Source organism: Bos indicus x Bos taurus, chromosome 11 (assembly GCF_003369695.1).
Source record: "Bos indicus x Bos taurus breed Angus x Brahman F1 hybrid chromosome 11, Bos_hybrid_MaternalHap_v2.0, whole genome shotgun sequence".
In the NCBI taxonomy this organism is placed as follows: domain Eukaryota; kingdom Metazoa; phylum Chordata; class Mammalia; order Artiodactyla; family Bovidae; genus Bos; species Bos indicus x Bos taurus.
The window spans coordinates 22,335,448-22,348,835 of record NC_040086.1 but is presented as its reverse complement, the minus strand read 5'-3'; the positions used below and the strand labels follow the sequence as shown (position 1 = coordinate 22,348,835).

At 40.1% G+C, this 13,388-nt stretch overlaps 1 protein-coding gene across 12 annotated transcripts in view; it reads left to right on the top strand.

Moving 5' to 3' along the window:
- SLC8A1 (solute carrier family 8 member A1) overlaps positions 1-4,681 on the top strand; it is a 447,727-nt gene extending 443,046 nt beyond the window's left edge. For all 12 annotated transcript variants that reach the window (XM_027555093.1, XM_027555087.1, XM_027555086.1 and 9 more), the window contains one exon: positions 1,358-4,681. In XM_027555093.1, the coding sequence (XP_027410894.1) occupies positions 1,358-1,734 (377 nt within the window). In that variant the 3' untranslated portion in view covers positions 1,735-4,681. The remainder of the gene's footprint in view (positions 1-1,357) is intronic.
- The last annotated feature ends 8,707 nt before the right edge of the window (positions 4,682-13,388 follow it).

Sequence of the window (13,388 nt, the reverse complement as noted above, 5' to 3'; positions counted from 1 at the left end):
GGTGGCACTTGTGATAAAGGACCCACCTGCCATTGCAGGAGATGTAAGAGACATGGGTTTGATCCCTGAGTTGGGAAGATCTTCTGGAGGACACCTGGCAGCCCACTCCAGTATTCTTGTCTGGAGAATCCCATGGTCAGAGGAGCCTGGAGGGCTCCAGTCCATAGGGTCGCAAAGAATCAGACATAACTGAGCGACTTAGCACACACACTGTTGGAGTAGCAACAGAGTGGAGAAAGCCATCCAGATATCACACACCTACACATATTCTTAGACCATGATACCCTGTAGTAATAGCATACCTGCCACTGCTGGTTTTGCGAATGTGAGTGCAATTTGACAGTTATTAATATTTATTCTAAATTGACTGTGCAACATATTTTGCAGAGGTAGCTGAAAGGACTTTGATATCAGTAACTCAGTGATCATATGAAAAGGAAGTTGAATATCTTACAGGTCCTGTTACATTATTAATAAAGGGAGCTATTTCAGATCCATCCTCACCTCACCTTTTAATAAACAGATCTGGGCAGCTCCATTCATGTTGTCTTCCCAAAACAACAAAAATAGCTACCCTTGCTTTGTACCAGAAACATAAGCATTTTACATTTAATAGCTCAATTTTAACAAAAGCACTCTAAAGTGAGCATTACTATCCTCATTTCACAGATTAGGAAATTGAATCTCTAAAAATTAACTGCCTGGGGTCACATACTCACTTGCAAAGGAAGAATTTGAAACCCTCTGGCTTAAATGAGCACTAAACCCTTGTGCTCTGTTCACCAAGTCTAAGTCAGTTTTGTCCTACTCCTTGTAGAGAAAGAAAATGTGTGAATTCCCTAGCCTCAGAGAAAAGATGCATTCATGATTATTGGTAAACAAAGAGTTTTGAGGCTGCCCATTAGGACGCCAGGCACAGGGAAAGGTGAGATAATACAATGAACAAGCATTTTCTGAAGGCAGAAGGCCTGAGCTCAGGCCTTAATGTGGCTTCTTCCTTGCTGCGTGATTTTGCACCCATTTACTTATCCTCTCTGAGCCGACTATCCTTACCTCTAGAGTTTACTACCCTCGTAGAATTGTTACCATCAACAAAGAACTGTGGTATCTGTGGGGAAAAGGACTTGACCAAAGTCGCCTATAACTCGCCCACCACCAAGCCCTCGAATCCTGTTACCTAGGGATCCTCTCGTTCTGACGACACAGGCTGGGACTTGAGCGAACAAAGCTCTGTCCTGGTCTCAGGGTTTCAACCGAAGGCTTGATTCCAGAGTACACGGCTGCAGCTTCCAGCACTCCACAGACAGACCTCTGTAAATGGCTAATCGCGCATTGTCTTTTTTTTCTTCCTCCTCAGACACATTTGCAAGCAAAGTGGCCGCCACCCAGGACCAGTATGCGGACGCATCCATAGGTAACGTCACAGGCAGCAACGCGGTGAACGTCTTCCTGGGCATCGGTGTGGCCTGGTCCATCGCCGCCATCTACCACGCGGCCAACGGGGAACAGTTCAAAGTGTCCCCTGGCACGCTAGCTTTTTCTGTCACTCTCTTCACCATTTTTGCTTTCATCAATGTGGGGGTGCTGCTGTATCGGCGGAGGCCAGAAATTGGAGGTGAGCTGGGTGGGCCCCGGACTGCCAAGCTCCTCACATCCTGCCTCTTTGTGCTCCTGTGGCTCTTGTACATTTTCTTCTCCTCCCTGGAGGCCTACTGCCACATAAAAGGCTTCTAAAGGAACAATCAGATGTAGTAAATTTATATATATATATACATATATATATATACATAAAAATTATGTATAATGAACAGAGGAAACTGGCATTTGTCATGTCCACCCACCTGCTGATGGAATCCAGCTTCAAGAGCAGACTCTGTACTAGGGCCGGAGAGAGAAGGCATCACCTCCCGTTCCCAGGGGCGTCGTCTTGTTGAACCAGGCATGGAGGCAGGGCCATCTTTGCAGCTCAGCCCAGAAGGGCTGTGTTCTCCCCGGGTTCATAAATCCTTAAGTCTTTGATTTGTTTTCTGTTTTTGCTTGTTTTGGGTCGGGGTTGGGAGGTGGTTGATGTTAGGGTTTGGTTTTGGTTTTGCAGGGGGAAGATCAGGGTTTGTGGTCCTCTTGTGGGAGGTGATGTCCAATCTCAATGGTAAAAATGGAAATCAGGAAGATGACTCTCCCTTTGCCCAAAAACTTTAAAAATTATTTTGGAGTAAGAAAGGAAACGGGCATGGAAGAAGAAAGAAGCATGTCTTCACCATATTACTAAATTTCATGCTTATCTCTGGAGTGGGAGCAGAGGTGAAGCTCCCTCCAAGAAGAAACAGGGGAGCTGGAATGGAGCCAAGAAGAGTCATGGTTCTAGATACAGTCTGATGTTTAAAGATACTAGGCCTGGCACCCTTGTTCAACAGGTACAAAAACAACATGCCTAGATTCCCAGGAACGCACAAAGTCCTTTCTTATCTCTTCAGCGCTGGACTGTGATTAGCAAGGCCCTGATTCTGATGTTCTACACCCGCTGATTCCCCAGCCCTCCCATCCCAAACCCCTTCTCCTGCCCTTTACCCCTCGTACAAACAGGAAGAATAACTCCATTCAAAAAGCACACCATCCTTTCCCATTCACATCAGTCTGTGCCCCATGTTGCTACTGCCTGGGATTGTCCATCAGTTCTGTTTTCCAAGGCACCTGTGGCCTGCACACTCCTGTTCCAGTCATGATGGAACATTTGCTCCTCTTTCATCTGCCTGTTTGGGAATGTTGTTGTGATACCTGTTACACAGTGCATGGATGAAAAATACAACAAAACAAAGCGTATCTGTATATAGTAGAGTATAGCATATACTGTTCTCCCATTTGGCGACATTGATTGGACATTGAAGACGTGAGTGAGTTTTCTTTTCACCTGAGTTGTAACTTTTGTGTTGTTATTGAGTTTGATTAGGGATAAAAGGAGAAAATGGCTTATTGTTCATGGATCTGCACGTTCATTTCTAAGAAACAATAACTGTTACGTGGGAGTTAAAGCTATTGAGAGGACAGCGGGCACGCGACAAAGTATCTTCAAGGAAAATTAGCCGCGTGGTGCATATCAAAGCCTTGAAAACTCACCTGTTGGTTCAGGAAGGCCAAGGAGAAGGGCTGTGTAGAGAAGGGGATACGTTAGATGTGCCTGGGCTCTGAAAGCCTCCGTTCCTGGAACACCCCTGCCCCAAAAGTATTTATTTCACATCTGCTCTGTCTGGCACAGACGGTAGATAGTGCTGGTTTGTTCATTTTATTTTTTTATGTAAAAGGCTATTCAGAGCCCCATTTTTTTCACTGTCCAGACCCCTCTGATAGTATCTGCAGTTCCTGAGGAGAAAAGAAGCCACAGTGAGCAACAGGCCTTTCAAAGTGTGTCTTCTCTACGGAGGGCTGAGGAGGAAGTGATTAAATGAGATGATTAGTGCCTCTCCTAGGACTGCTCTGGGAGGTTTTTAATCCTGGAAACGGAATGGCTCTATTTCACAATATCAAAGAGCATGATAAACCCAACATTCCAAAGCTGTGAGTCCACAAATGAGGAAAAATGGAATGACTTAGGTCCCCTCTCAGACATTTCTCTATCCATAAAGAATCCCAGGCCGGAGACACCCCTAAGCCCTCTGTGTTGTTTCAGAGATACATAACTGATAATAATCTTCATTTCTTATTTTCTCTTCTTCCACTTAGTAATCACAATCACTCATCATGTAATAAAAACACTGGCTGACTGAACGAATAAGGAAATGCTGAGTGCCCACCCAATCTGCCCAGTGCTATGCTAGGACTTGGGGACTAACCATGGACCAGACAGCCCAGATCCCGATCCTGAGGGGGTTCACAGTTAACCCCTGAGTAACAGTTAACACAGCCATGTGGAAACAATTTGATCTTACAAGAAAAACACAATTGCTGAAATTCTCTTGCCTAGATGTCTAAGATTTTCTTGAACTGAGAGAGTATAAGGCATATGGAAGGGGCAGCAGTCTGTGTATCCTGAGCCAGTCTTGCAGATCTGTACACCTTTCCATTTTAAACCAAGTAAGGAAATCCTGCTGATGACCCAGCTGTCTGAGAAATCCCAATTAATCCCAATTTTTGTCTTCAGCTGATCTTTGTTGGACAGCAGTACTTTTCCATGCCCCCTGCAGCTCTAATTTCTCACATCTCCTGGAGCCTCAGCCCTGACCTGTCATGGCCCAGCGCACTGGTGGCATAATCCTAACCCATTTTTTTCTGGAGATTTATTTAATGAAAAGCTAGCCTAGAAACACCAAGTAAATAGTCAAGAGAGATGAGTTGTTTAAACATTAGAAAGACTTTGCACTTCTTTCTAGCTATATTTGGAATGTTAATAATCCCATAGCAAATTTTCACAGAGGATGTTAAGAAATCTTTACCATTGGTCAATTTCAATTTCAAAGCTTTTTGGTTTGTTTGCTTTTTAAATTTTCATGTTACAGGGAAAATACGATTCTAGTTGTTCAGGGTTGTTTTAGTAATTATAGTCATGTAAAATTATTTCCTTTTGTTTGATTATTGTGTGTGTATTGTGCACAGCTTAGCGGGGGAGGTGCACTAATTGTGCTGTTCCTTATAAATGGTACACATTATTGACACAGACAAATAAAGTTTCTAATGATTTCTGATTTAATCACTAGTGATCCAGCATATTCTGTACGGAATGTTTTCTCTCTTCTCATTGTCATCTACTTCATCTTTTGTTTTCATGTTTTGAAGAAATAAAGACCCAAAAGGTATTATTGTGCCATTGGTATCCTCATCCACAAGAAAGAACATAGATGCCCAGGAACCACCTTACAAATGTCAACCCTTGGTCATGCGTTGTCTGCTTTGAATGTCCCAAGGGAGCACAGTGTCTGACTGCTGAGATAAATGATACCTTATTCATCTAATTGTCTTTAAATTTTTCTTTAGAATTCCTCATTATATTCATATATGGTCATGCATGAAACACTTTCGTATGTGAAGGTAATTTTCTTGGATCAACAATTAGTATGTATCCTGGGACCCAATCTTTGGTTTAACACAAAATAAGCAGCCAACATTTACTACTGTAACAGTAAAAGGGATAATTCAATGACCAGACTAGCCTTGACTATTGAGCAACTATTCAGCACAATGCTGTGGCCCAATGATTCTAATCTCTTATAAGCTAATTCTGTTCTTTCAAAGGTTCCAGTTCAAGCCTTCTACCAGTGGAGATTTCATAGAACTTTGCTTTTACTATTCATGGCATAAGCGCACTAAGTTTTTCCTTCTTATAATCTTTTCTTGAAAAGCGTACTGTCTGTCTGCAATTCTGAAGCTATTCTGATAGGTGACTGTCATCCTATTACATTTCCTAATATATACCTTCCCTCCAGTGGTCTCACTATTAATAAAAAGATCACCGTACACGTAGTTTTATCCACAGGGGGCGTGATTCACTGTTGATCCCACAGCCCTGCTCCTAACCTGTCAAAGTGAGATTCACCAGTCTGTGCTGCATACATCAGAGAATGTTGTAGAAGCAATCAGAAAAATAACAAATATCCTCTAATAGATGACGAAGTCCTGCATTCTCTAATGGTGACAAAACTTCACTTTCTCAAGAATGTAAATCAGCTCCTGTAAGATTTCCTTCAGTGTTTCCTGACCCAAGAAATGAAATCTCTCTTGATTATGGTTTTCTCTGTCTGATAGTGGGCAGTTATAATCAGAGCAAGTCTTGGGTATAGTTTCACAACTTCAGGAATATCTGGTCATTTCATAATCAGCCATGTACAACACTGGATCTTACCGTAAATCTCCAATGGCACTTGGTTTTGGTTGTAGTCATTGTTTCTCTTGGCCAAGAGAAGTAAAATCGAGCATTTCAACTGATAAATAAGGGTATTACATAGACGAGACATACAAAATCATATTTATCTTACAGAAAGAGAAAGGTGCTGTTAGGAGTGGATTCATTAGCTTTCTTTCAGTTCCACTTACAGGTTTTAGTAGTGGATTGCATTTCAATTCTTCTTTTCAACCATCATATTCCTATCACTTCTAATCATGTTCATTGTCTTCCATCAGTGTGTGTCAAGAGTCAGTTGGTCCTGTTGGTATTCCACCTGCAAAGATAGCATAGAAGGGGAAACAATTGTAAAAAGAGATATTTTTTAAGCTTAATTGGGCCACAGTTAATCATCTCCCCAAAGAGAGACTGTCTTACGTATAGAAGGAGCAACCACTAAATGGTGGGACTCCCAAAGGAGAGAGTGCTTCAGCTTTCCAGCCAACAAAAAAACGGGTGAGTATGAAGCTGTCTGTGACTTTTTTCTACCTGTCAAGGTATCTGAAAACATGCATTCAGAGGCTTTTCCAATTTCAGTTTTGTCAAAGGTCCTCTGATTGAATCTCCTATGGAACTTTGAAATCAGTGATCATAGTATAAATTATTTTAATTAGTTGACTTGTAGAGCAGAACATTATAACTTTTAAAAAAGCAACATAACTTTGTAGTTAGAATTGTGACCCATGTCTTTACATGGGAAGAATTGCTTGCCCAAAATTGCCTGGTAATCGATGTAGCGTTTTATAGATGCTTGACCTGCTCACGTTCTTTAGAATCATGCATCCCTAACCTTTTCCAAAGATCCAGAGAGGTGTCCCCTTGGGAATATGCAGCCTTAACCTTTCTTTTCCTAATTCCCAACCTTTGTAGCTCTTCCCTGGCTACTCCCATGATATTCATTTCCCTTAGTAGTGTTCACTATTACTTTTCAGCAATGGGGAAAAGGCTCATGCTAAAAATTCTAGGGGCATGTTTTTCTGAAAGTGAACTTGTCATTGGAAAATCAGATATTAATATAATGATATTTCACCTAGGAAACAGTCTTTGGATCTTAGTGTGGATCTCTATAAATGTTTAGGACAGGATTAGACCCTGAAACTACACACAGCAGCTGTTCATTTTGTTCCTCTCTGGATCACATTCTTTTTTTTTTTTAATTTAAATTTATTTATTTTAATTGGAGGCTAATTACTTTACAATATTGTATTGGTTCTGCCACACATCAACATGAATCTGCCACGGGTGTACACATGTTCCCCATCCTGAACCCCCCTCCCCCCTCCCTCCCCGTACCATCCCTCCAGGTCATCCCAGTGCACCAGCCCCACATTCTTAATGTTTTAGTGCCCATCCACCTAGCCTTCTATTCTATTGATATATGTAGGTATGGATGGAGGATAAAGACCCACACATACATCTTCAAACATCAAGAAAAATAGCATATGTAGCTTCCATGCCTCCAGGAAATATGGGTGGATCAAGTATTTCTCTGTAGTTATTATTCATGATATGCAAATGTAGGGAAATTCACATTAGTAACCAAACACACCAAGAGAAATTGACTAATTTCAATGTTACTGAGTCAATTTTGACAGTTAATGCCGAGCCCAGCACTCCTAATTTGTTGATTGCAAAGACAGATCTACCTAGCCAAATCCAAGAGTATAGAAGGAAATTAATTTACTAAAATGATTATATAGCCCTATGTACTGGAAATTGCTTATTTGCCTATAAAGACCTGGCCCAGAGATTTTCAGAGACATTTCCCATACATTCCAAAGTTGAAATATGCATGTGTATGCATGCTCAGTCGTGTCCAAGTCTTTGTGACCCCACGTACTGTAGCCCACGAGGCTCCTCTGTCCATGACATTTTCCATGTTGAAATAAACCACATTTAATTTATGGAATTAGTTATTAGATCTCTTAAAGTCACAAGGTAGAGCAATAAATAAATTCTCCAAGCAGATCTTTCCTGAAAATATGATCCTAGATTTGCAGTGAACCATCCTCCTATATGAAAATCTCATTTCTTCCAAGTAGAAGAAACAGTTTCCCTTAGATAACAAAATACATAATGATGTTTCACCTAAAAATAGACAGTTATATAAGTATTTAAGATAAAGCTTATATGGCCCATGTGTCTACTGAGAAAAATAGTTCTCTGCGTTCTTATACTCAACACTAAAATTTGTAAAATATTTCAAGGAAGATATCTTAAAAGATTTTACATTCTCATGATGCTCATATAATTGAAGAATATGGTTAATTATGCGGGTGAGAATTATCTGTGTGCTTGACAAGAACATATTTTTAAAATAGTAGAATTAACCAAAAGAAAATGTGTTATGATCTCATCCCAGGCTACCCTTGTCTAAGATACTCGAAAGCCCTCATCCTTCACAGGTGACTCAGCAGTAAAGAACTCGCCTGCCAATGCAGGAGGCATAAGAGATGTGAGTTCAACCCTTGTGTCAGGAAAATCTCCTGGAGGAGGATATGGCAACCTACTCCAGTGTTCTTGCCTGGAAAATCCCACGGACAGAGGAGCCTGGAGGGCCACAATCCATGGGGTCACACAGGGTCAGACACAGGGTTGAACACAAAGGGTCGGATGTGACGGAGTTGACTTAGTGTCATGCATGTTTTCTGCTACTACTACTATCCTTGTGGAAGATCAACTCCCAGTTTTCAGAAACAATAGTACAATTAACACACTCTCAGTTTTTATATGAAAATCGAAGCTGAGAATGCATAACTTTTGGCTTTGGCAACCCCCCCAAAAAGTATGCTTTTGGCACGCTTTTCTGTATTGCTGAGTTATTTTGTGTAATGCACTGGACTTAAACAGGTGTCTCATAAAATTGCCTTCAATAATTTCCGTCCTCTTTTTTCTAAAGTAATGAGCAAGATTATAGTCATGTCTGACTATTTGCAACCCCATGGAATAGTCCATGGAATTCTCCAGAATACTGGAGTGGGTAAGTCATTCCCTTCTCCAGGGGATCTTCCCAACCCAGGGATCAAACCAGGTCTCCCTCATTGCACGGAGATTCTTTACCAGCTGAGCCACCAGGAAAACCCAAGAATACTGGAGTGGGTAGCCTATCCCTTCTCCAGCAGATCTTCCCTACCTAGGAATCGAACCGGTGTCTCTTGCATTGCAGGCAGATTCTTTACCAGCGGAGCTACCAGGGAAGCTCTGTCAAGCCCCCCAAAAGTATGCTTTTGGCACAGTTTTCTGTATTGCTGAGTTATTTTGTGTAATGCACTGGACTTATACAAGTGTTAATAAAAATGCCTCCACTAATTTCCTTCCTCTTTTTTCTAAAGTCATGAAGTTTCTAAATTTCACAACGTAGCAACCTGATAATTTCATTTATAGAAAGCGGATTCTGTTTTTATGTTATTTATATTTCAGAATTAAATATTTAAAATAATCAACACACCAGAAGGGATATTGAACTTAAATCTAGCCCATACAAACATTAAAGCTCAAACAGACCTATCAGTATTTAAAAAGCTTCTGAAACACTGACCTTTTATGCACAGTAAATTAAGTGCTGTTTTCAATCTTCTTTTTACCAAAAGTTGTCATTTCAACCTGTGTAAAAACCAACCAAAAAAATTATTTTTGAAATAGTAGTTTGAAGATTATTTCTATGAGAATCAGATATAGTTTCAGCAGTTAATCTCCTCTATCCCATCTCTTCCCAGAGCATAGAGATACATAAATACAAAATGGATGATATAAATCAAAGAACTCAGATTGTATTTTCAGATGTCTAGATTTGCCCTAAAAGTCCATGTCAGGTTGACATTCTTTTTTATCAGATCTCTTTTATAAACAGGAAAAGGGGGCAGAGATGGGAAAGGAAGCATATTCCTGATTTCCTTTTCCTTTTTTTGCTAAGGGTGTAAATTTAAAGTCATTTGAAAATTGCTTATAACACTATTAATTATATCTTTCCTTCTAAATACATAAGTAGATTTTTAAAAGAAAGAATTTCATTTTTCCTTCCTCATTTGGCAAGCATTTCTGGTAGAAACTTTTTTGATCAATTAGGGCCACTTTCTTCCTTTTCCAATTATACTGTCTTTTGGGAGGTTTTGAATACAGCTCTTGAAAAAAACATCCTCTTGTAGGTCAAATCCTGGGGGATTAACAGGATGTGAGTTTATATTTTTCTGGAAGCACACAGGTCCCCATACATTGGCTGATATTTTCTAGAAATGTGTTTTGGCGTGTTGGTGTAAAAGGAATGGGACTCCCACCTAATTTTGCCCAAATACCTAATCATCTACTGCCATATAGACTCTCCACTAACTATAGCTTAGCTTAAATGTTCTCAGCTAAATCAACCCTCAACTATCATATACACTAATTGTCTTATCCCTAGCATTTGCTGCTAACATCTTCAGTTCAGTCGCTTAGTCGTGTCCACCTCTTTGCGACCCCATGAATCGCAGCACGGCAGGCCTCCCTGTTCATCACCAACTCCCGGAGTTCACTCAAACTCACGTCCATCGAGTCGGTCATGCCATCCTAACATCTTACGAACAGGCAAATTCACCCTTTCAACCAGTTGGTACATGAAATTTCTCCAGGGGGAAGGATAAGGGGTGGGTACAGAGTGGAGCCTATTTAACAAACTGTTTCATTATGTCCTAGAATCTGTTTGGGACACTTAGACAATTAGAAATACTGAGATGACTTTATTTTATTGATATTTCACCAACAACTTTTGTGGTATTGGATCTAAGCAAAGGATAGCACCATGCAAAAATGTAAAGTTATTTTTATTGTTAGAATTTGCAAGAAAATGTCTTTGATCTTTCAGTCTAAAACTTTAAGCACAAGTTTTTGCTGCCATTGGTAATCCAATAGGAAATTTGACACCCTGAATCTTGGTAAATGTATGCCTGAGGCTTAAAATATCCTTGATATTTTCAGATTGTTCTCACAGACTGCATAGATTTACTTTTTTTTCTAATAAATGACTATCTTTCTCATCAAATGGATTGGGAATTTTCCCAATAAGCACCCGAAGAAACTGTGAGCATTAGACTGCATCAGTGGCTCTGTTTCAGTATCCCCTTTTCCCACTTCTGACTCTTAATCCCTGTGTACATCTTTCAGAAACAACTGCAAATAGTGAGAGAAAGTTAAAAAAAAAAGAGTTGTCCTCCCTTTCAGAATGGACTAAACCTACTTCTTATCTTTAAAAATGTAACTGTTACATTTTTTTAACATTAGATACAAAACCGAGAGAGATGCTTTTAAATCTCAGATATGAAGCAAAGATTGCATTTATGCAAAGCTCTCAGGAAATTTGTGTTAATCATTGAGACATGGAGTTTACTAACATTACTCACATCAGTACCCAACCACTACCCTCCCCATCCTGTTCATTCAGTATCTAGAGGCAAACAAAATGTAGAGCCAGGAAATAAAGATGATGGGCTTCCCTGGTGGCTCAGAGGTTAAAGCATCTGCCTTGAATGCAGGAGACCTGGGTTCGATCCCTGGGTCAGGAAGATCCCCTGGAGAAGGCAATGGCACCCCACTCCAGTGCTCTTGCCTGGAGAATCCCATGGAGGGAGGAGCCTGGTAGGCTACAGTCCATAGGGTCGCAAAGAGTCGGACATGACTGAGCGACTTCACTTTCACTTTCTTTATTAATATCATAATCACATCACCACTCAGTTACTACATGGTGTCAGGAAGTAGGCAAAAGAGATGAAATCAATTCTAGTCCTTGAACCAGATCACCACCTTGCTCACTCCTGTGATGGATATGGTCTGTGAACATTAGAACCATGCCAGAAGGATATTTTTCACTTGAGATGAATAATACTTGCAGAGATTCCTTTCTGCTCTGAGCCAGAATATTGTGTTTGACTCAAACCTTTCCAAACAGAATCATCCAGCTCCATCACATACTTGTTGTCTGCTTGGAGAGTGAATCCCTCTTTCAAAACTGGTTGCCATGGAACCAATTTCAGCAACACTTAAGTATTAGACCTAGTGATGAGGAGTCTAAACTTTCATTTTTTTCCTTTCCAGCCTATGCACTGACACTCCAACTCAAAAAATCATGTTGTTGGTAAAATGAAAATAATAATTGCTTTGTCATTGTTTAGAATTAATTCATATATTTTCTGAACTTGAAGCTTCCAGTTACTCAAATGAGATCCGTGGGTTTACCCAAAGACTAGGTTTGTTTTGTAAAGATACCAGAATTGGTTTGGGTCCCTTTAAAGCAACAGACAAGATAATAACATTTGAAAACAATAAAGGTTCAGCACAGACTGCTGGGTTAGAGGAGGGCTGGGCTTTTGACAGGCTTCTCAGTGTTTTGCTCTTAATCTGTCATGGTTCCCCATACTCAGTGGAAGGATATTGACACAGCTCCAGACTCTGCCTTTTATTTCCTAATTCTCCCTGGAGAAACAGACCTTCCAGAGCTTGTAATATAAAAGGAAAAAAGATTGTGGGGGGGGATGACAGGTGCCTCATTGGTTGATCCAGAAGTTTTGTACAAAAACACAGACCATCTGATTGTCTCCATATTAAGACTGTACTTACTAAAGGGCTTTTGTTAGTGACTGCAACCCACCCAGAAAACAAGATTTGAGGAAATATTTCCAATCCTTTATCAAAAGTCAAAAATCACTTTGTTGAAAGTATCTTAAATGTCACTTTATCTTCCTGCCTAGAACTCATACATCAATAAGGACTGAAAAATGCAGAGAGTATTTGGGCAGTTCAGTTCAGTCACTCAGTCGTGTCTGACTCTTTGCGACCCCATGAATTACAGCACACCAGGCCTCCCTCTCCATCACCAACTCCCAGAGTTCACTCAAACTCATGTCCATCGAGTCGGTAATGCCATCCAGCCATCTCATTCTCTGCCGTCCCCTTCTCCTCCTGCCCCCAATCCCTCCCAGCATCAGAGTCTTTTCCAATGAGTACTTGTGAATTAAAATTTTAACTGGATGCTGGAGCTTGATAAGAAACTTGATAAATATCAACTGACAAATTACATGAATAAAAGGAATCAGAAGTTAAATCAAAGATGGCCACAATTTAGCAAGTCAGTCTTCCAAGATCATTGACCTACTTTATATTCAGTTAAAACTTAAAAAATAATTTATATAGCCAAATCAGTGGAACAATTTTTAAATCAAATATCAGAGGCAATTACATTTTTTTCAATCATACAATTCCGTAGACTTCAAGCATTTCTTTTGTGCAGAGTATTATACTAGGTAATCTAAGATCGCATCAAGCATTTAAGACAATTCCAAGAAAATTAGCACTAGCCCTGAATTTAGTCAGAAAGAGTCCGGTTATGGCACTCTAATTAAATTAATCTTCAATTTTGGTCTAGAGACATTTTATCAATTTGAAACTGCTAAATGGAACTGTTCTGAAATCTGTCAAGGAACTTTCCTTTAATAGAAATAGAACTGCTAATTTTCTTAACTCCACATTCTGTCTTTTACCAATGAGATAA